Here is a 6205-nt window from a genome sequence, read left to right as displayed (position 1 = left end):
AAGTCAATGGTTGATTGACGACCTGAGATTCAAACTCACCACCTTGTGAATGGAAGCCTGATGAGCTAACCATGCATGCGTTTGTGGTTTGTTGAAACCTATGTGAGTTCACAACATTATAAAGTTGGTCCTTGTTTAACCCCCCTGCCATGGCCTTGTTCACATCCGACGTCTTAACACGTCCCAATTTTTGTGCCCGAGCTTCTCCTGCATTGATCCCACCACACGCACTTCTTTAATACTCCTATCAAACAGTGCTGAGGGTTGTAGAGAAGGAGTGGATCACCAAAGCTCTATGTAATGCCAACCAAAAATTGTTAGGGTTTTTTTTCTACACAATCCTCCGGATTAATCTCACTACTATTTATTTGCATCTTTGTTTAGCAAGGTTGAAGGCCACAAAGAGAGAACTTAGCCAGTAGTCACACGATGCATAGTTATAAATTATTTGTTGAAATATTTGTGCCTCATGGATGGTCAACGAGCACCTGCTATTTGTCTGATATGCAACTCTACAGAGCCTTTCGTGACTATGCTGATTTTGGCATAGTTGCATCGGTAACATCTTACTCATAACTATGCTTTGCGTGAGCACATTATTAGGGCGGATTCCGATAGGACGACGGAAGGTACTCTGTCAGTGCAGGTATCCAATGCCCATATGTCTGGTGGATAGAGGCATTCATATAAGGGGGAGGAAGGTGTTGTGTTGGTTGCCATCTCAAAGAATTTTGCACGGGAGCTTCTTCCACCCTCTCCACTTTTTCTTCCGACCCCCAGAGTTCAGGAAAAGTCATTTTTCCAAACATACAAAATTCCTTTCCTTGAATTTGCCAAGAAGAATTTTAGAAAATTAGGCTACTTTTTCAGGTTTTTACACTATTTTTCTCTCTTTGGGGCTCCTTTTCCCCTTGCCCTCAACCGGCATTTTGGAAATTGAAAACGGCACGATATTAAGCCGAGACACATTTTTCCCGAATGCTGCTTCCACCCTAACAAGGAGCTTGCAAATCCAATAGAACAACTCCACAGCAGCTGGAAAGCAAGTCTGTGCCTCCAGGTTGTGTGAATGGCTGCCCGGAGGCAGATCGCTTGTGCCCCCACTTCCGCCTGGAAGTACACCTTACACAAGCTTTCTTCCGCCGGGTAGATGTGAACCAAGCCTTAGAAGATTTGTGTCAAGTTTCATCGTGTGTTATCGGATATTGTTGTGAAATTACACACTCTTTCTCGACTCTCTCTGTCTCCCTCTCTCCCGAGTTTCCCCACCCAAAAAGGGCAAATTGATGACTACTATTTATGTCCTCGTCCTATACCTGCCTCAACATTAGGACAAGTCTTACCAAAAGCGATGCGGGTTTGTTTCGATTTGATAAGATGCGGTTGCGATTGTTGAAATGTGGAGAGGCTAAGCGTGCCTAACACAAGTTTTAGGAAAGGGGGGCCTCAAGAAAAAAGAAACAATTGCTTAATCCTTACCTATCCCTATATACGTGAAAGGGGATAATAATGTCCAGCACTTTTCCGCCATTTCTCGAATCTCGACGGAGCTTGCACTTTGCAGGAAGCGTCGCACGTGACGAAGGGAGCTTCACACGTGATCAGGTGAACCGCCATAGCTCAAATAGCGCTCCTCTCTGACTCTCTCTCTCCACACACACACGCACACACGCCCGCGCGCGCGCACACGCTCTCTTTCACGATACATTCTCTGCACAACTCATTCCACGCACGAACTCGCGTCTCTCTCTCTCTCTCTCTCTCTCTCTCTCTCTTCTTTCTGCTCGTCCACCTTCTTCCTCGGCCCTAAGTATAGCTCGCCAAGTTGCAGTTTTGTAGATAAGGAGAGCTCGAGGCATTGTTCAACTGTTCAAAACGTTGAATTTAGGGTTTTATACCGTTTTTAGGCCATTCCTCTACACCGGACTCGGGAGGCAGCTTTATCTCTCATCTTTCCCATTTTGATCTGAAGCAAGTTTCTCGTCGTCACTATTCCATTCTTCGCTCTCACGATGAGTGAGCACGTCGCTCTCTTTGTCGACCGAATTGTGGCCTCTACAGCTGGGAATGGAGACTCTCCCTTTCCCATCGCAGTCGGAAGAGCTTCTCTGGCTGCAAAGAAGGCACCATTTTCGTTGTCCAAGCAGCTTTCTCTTCAAAAGTCCTCCTGCTCTACTCATGACAAGGACGAAGATGAGCTCCACAGAGCTGGCTCAAAAAATTCCGAGCGTATTAGCAATGAAAAAGTTTCTGAGCCTTTACTTGCAGAAACAGCAGCAGGAGAGTGTCGAATTTGTCAGGAGGAAGACGAGGTTCTGAATCTTGAAGCTCCATGTGCGTGCACCGGAAGCCTGAAGGTAAATGCTTCTATAGTACTTGCATGGATGCTATATGTTTTATGTTAACCAAGAAAACGTTTATACGTTTGCTTAAGTAGGTTCCTCTGTCTTACAGTCTCTCTTTTAAAGAAAACGTTTATACGTTTGCATAAGTAGGTTCCTCTGTCTTATAGTCTCTCTTTTTTAGAGTAAAGAACGTGTGTGCGCTATTTAGCATTCCCTGCATTCTAAACTGTTAAAACATATTTTGTTTAAATAGTATTGGACGTTCGAGTCGAGATACCATTTTCAAGAACTTATTCGAGCTTTCTTTTTTTCCAAATGCAACTCATTACTATCCATTTTAGAGAAACTTTGGTGCTTGCTGATTTAATATTTCCGTCACTTTATTTTTTCAAACGTGCATCCTTGATTTTCTGTAGTTTGCCCATCGAAAATGTGTTCAGCATTGGTGCAATGAGAAAGGGGATACCGTATGCGAGATTTGCTGCAAGGTAGACATTTACTTACATGCTCTTTGACCAGTTTAAGTGCTTAGAATGTCTGTAGGGGTATATGAAGCATATGGGTAGCTTGAGGTTTTGAAAGTATCAATAAAGACACTCTGTGAGCTTAAACACTGGTGCTCTTTCACATAACAGCCATACGAAGGTGGTTACACTGTCCCATCCTCATCAGCAAGGGCTGACAGCTTGTCAATTAACATTCGGTAAACTTTTTGCGAGTGTTCCATACCATTCTTTACTGTTTTTATACAATTCTGTCTTGTACTCTGTTTGATGCTCTTATTATTGTGCAGTAGAAGCTGGGAAGTTGGAGGTGAGCAGCTGTTAAATTCGCAGAGGTCTAGGCTTTTCTCCGTGGCATCAGAGCATGTTTTCTTGGAGTCTGATTATGAGGAGTATACAAGGGCAAATGCACGCAGTGCGGCTTGCTTCCGCTCAGTAGCTTTCATTGTATGAACACGTCATACCTTTTTCTAAGTCTTGACTTCTTTATAGAAGAGGCTTGTTTATTACAAGTCGGGGCTGGCCCATCGTGTTGCTTTTGTGTTTGGGTCTCCTTTATGAATGTTTCTAGCTAACTGTATACTGATGCATTGGAATTTAGTGTGAAGAAAGAATTGTGTTTCACCTATGGTTTTGTTGGTGTGAGTGCAGCTGATGGTGCTGCTGCTCTTACGCCACCTTCTTTCAATGACCTCAACTGTTGCGGGAGAGGATGCTTCAACTTTCATTCTGGTATAGAAAGAAGATTTTGGAATCAAGTCGATGTTTGTTTCTTCACTTGAAGTGTGCGTTTATGAGTCCTGAGGGCTGTGGTTCTTTGCAGCTTTTCTTCCTGAGGGCTGTGGGATTCTTTTTGCCATGTTACATTATGGCCCGTGCTTTGAATGTTCTACATTGCAGGCGTCAAAGAGAGGTAGGTTGACTTGGGGATGATTGCCCTCTTGGATATCTGTTTCCAGTGATGCTTTGCATCTGATCTATGTTCTGATGCAGGAGGCTGCACTGGCAGCTGCAGAGGTCGCATATTTATTGCAGAATGGGCAGTCTCATATTGTGCCTGGGGCTGCTGCTTCTGCCGAATGATACTGTAAATACTGCAAAATTGCTTTCTTACAGAGGCTGATAGATAGAGCGTGCTTCTAGTGCAAGAATCTGTGTTTGCAAATTACTGAAAATTATGAGCCGATGCATTTTTGAACGGACCTTTTGCAAAGGATTTCAATTCAGTCCTTGGAGATGTTTTGTTGGAGCATAACATGAGGGAACAAGCCAGATCTTCTCTCAGCTTCAAGCCTATTTCCTGTGTTCTGTGGCCATCCGTCCTTGCTCAATACACCAGTGAGCAAGGGGAGAGAAAGTGCTGTGTTAGGAGTAATGGAACCTCAGCTATCTATTATTTTGTAGCTCCAGCTTCAAAGTTCAAAAGCACGACTCATCCGAATACTTTTGCCACGGCTAGACACATACGAGCTCTTGTAAAAATTAAGAGCATTGCTTTATTAAACAAGTACAAGTGTATATACATAACCTCCCTTACCTCCAATGCATATTCCTGACAATAAGTCTTTACCAACTTCAATCCTCCCCTCAGTGTAGGAGCGCAATGAAACCTGAGCTGGCCAAATGAGTCATGTACACGGTGTATCAAAAATGTAGTTTATTTTATGTTGATACTCTTTGTTACTTGGATAACGTGAATGCAGAGTCACTAGTTTTGCAATGAGTTTCAAGGTGAGTACATAACTGGAGGACCTTGCTTTCTAGCTGATCAATGTTAGTTTAAGCGGCTTCATGTGTTTTCTAGGCTGTTTTGACACTGAGTTGTCAAGTGCAGTGCTTCAGAGGATGCTTCAAGCTGTAACTTGTGGCAGAAGTTATCCCTGAGCGAGGAAACAAACTAGAACGTGCTGATAGTATAGTGGAAGAGAGGTGAAAACAATCCCTTTGCCAGCTTGCAGTTTGCGTTTAGCATTGTTGGAGGGGAGGTGAAAACTGTATGCTACAACATTGTTAATGATGGGTTTGGTATAACGCCATATATTTGCGGTGCTGAATGCAAAGTGAGATTCATAGAATGTGGAAGATAGTTTCTGGGGCTCTGAACTCTTGTACTAGCTGAACAGGGTGCCAATGGTTGAGGCCTTGTGTGTCTCTGGCCTACGGTGCTCACCATCGACAGTTTGGTGGTAGCAGAGAAGCCTTACTCTATAGCTGAGCTTGGGAAAAGATAAGTTGCTTTATCCATGCCGGTTCAACCTCAGAAGTTTCTGTTTCAAATTGGGATTAAGTGGCATTTTCCTTCTCAAATCATGATAAGAATTTGAAACTGGCTCAGTTAAGTTATTGAGCTACCTGAGTAGAGACTTCAAAGTCTTGAGTCAATGACAGTTCAGTGATAGGATTTGATGCCCATCTGCCCTTATTTTTTCCCCCAATGAAGGTCAAATCTTTCTTGAGTTTGTCATTAGAAAGGCTTGTTGAAGTAAATTGCCCTTCTGTAGGAAAGGGCAATAAAATAAGGTGCCCATCAAGGGAAAGGGAGTACAGTAAAATGCCCATCTGATTTAGAGAACAATGAAAATGGGAAAGTATTATGTAAAATGAGAGTCCATGTTTTTTTCCAAAACCGTGAATGCTTTGACATAGGTGAAGGTTTGTAAATATGAAATTCTAATTGCGTTGTTCACTAAATACGGCTGAGTTACAAAAATTGATTGGTGTGTTTTGCGATAATATGTCATTATATTTTTCCATAGGGAAGGGTACTACTTCCTAGTGCCTGTTCTTAAGCCCACTATTCGATTAAAAACCATTTTCTTGGCCACATTTCGTAAGAGCAAACTACAATTTATGACAAAATCTATGGTATTTTTCAGGATTCTCAAGTAATCGCGAAATTTTAAGCGCAGAAAATCTAGGTCCTATGGAATTACAACCTTTTCAAGTTCCAACCATCTGAAGCCCTTCAAAATCCCAAGTTCCTAACGTTATCAAGGACAATGATGACTCATGGCTCGTAGTCCATTCGTGCGATGATGGGCTAATGCATGGTGTTGACGTGGAACATGGGGTGGAGTTGACTGCGTCTGAAGTCGACGTGCAAAAAAGTCTTCACAATCACACCAATAATAACAAGGGTGCAGAAAGTCTTGTAGTTGTACTATGTAAGAGACACCCAAAATTGGTCCTCACATTCATTTATTAGGCTGGTTGGAAGTCGGAACTTGGAACTCGTTATCAGTTGGGGCCGCTGAAGCTCGAAAGAAAATAGAATCGATAAAGGGGGGCCCGCCCATGTGATGAGTAGGAATGAGAACGCAGGACAAAGTGTTGAGGTGTGGATGCTTGTATTGAAAT

At 42.9% G+C, this 6205-nt stretch overlaps 1 protein-coding gene across 3 annotated transcripts; it reads left to right on the top strand.

Moving 5' to 3' along the window:
- Positions 1–1458: 1458 nt before the first annotated feature.
- Positions 1459–4561, top strand: LOC147436906 (uncharacterized). 3 transcript variants are annotated; one of them, XM_086486296.1, is made up of 8 exons: positions 1459–1605; positions 1908–2357; positions 2762–2833; positions 2981–3048; positions 3139–3295; positions 3500–3580; positions 3672–3761; positions 3842–4561. In XM_086486296.1, exons 2-8 carry the CDS (start codon positions 2013–2015, stop codon positions 3929–3931), a joined length of 903 nt encoding a protein of 300 aa, XP_086342422.1. In that variant the 5' UTR covers positions 1459–1605; positions 1908–2012; the 3' UTR covers positions 3932–4561. The 3 variants fall into 3 exon arrangements, with proteins under 3 accessions (XP_086342422.1, XP_086342423.1, XP_086342421.1); XM_086486297.1 differs by having other exon boundaries at positions 1507–2357; positions 3142–3295; XM_086486295.1 differs by having other exon boundaries at positions 1507–2357.
- The last annotated feature ends 1644 nt before the right edge of the window (positions 4562–6205 follow it).

Source organism: Adiantum capillus-veneris, chromosome 17 (assembly GCF_014529385.1).
Source record: "Adiantum capillus-veneris isolate H3 chromosome 17, ASM1452938v2, whole genome shotgun sequence".
NCBI classification, from domain to species: Eukaryota; Viridiplantae; Streptophyta; class Polypodiopsida; order Polypodiales; family Pteridaceae; genus Adiantum; species Adiantum capillus-veneris.
This window is presented reverse-complemented; position numbering and strand designations above follow the sequence as displayed.

What these genes read in the sequence shown, in the direction of transcription:
- LOC147436906 (XM_086486296.1), top strand. Translation starts at nt 2,013, where the DNA reads ATGAGTGAGCACGTCGCTCTCTTTGTCGACCGAATTGTGGCCTCTACA. An exon ending in CGTGCACCGGAAGCCTGAAG is followed by an intron (nt 2,358 to 2,761) that starts GTAAATGCTTCT and finishes GATTTTCTGTAG; the next exon opens with TTTGCCCATCGAAAATGTGT. An exon ending in TATGCGAGATTTGCTGCAAG is followed by an intron (nt 2,834 to 2,980) that starts GTAGACATTTAC and finishes TTCACATAACAG; the next exon opens with CCATACGAAGGTGGTTACAC.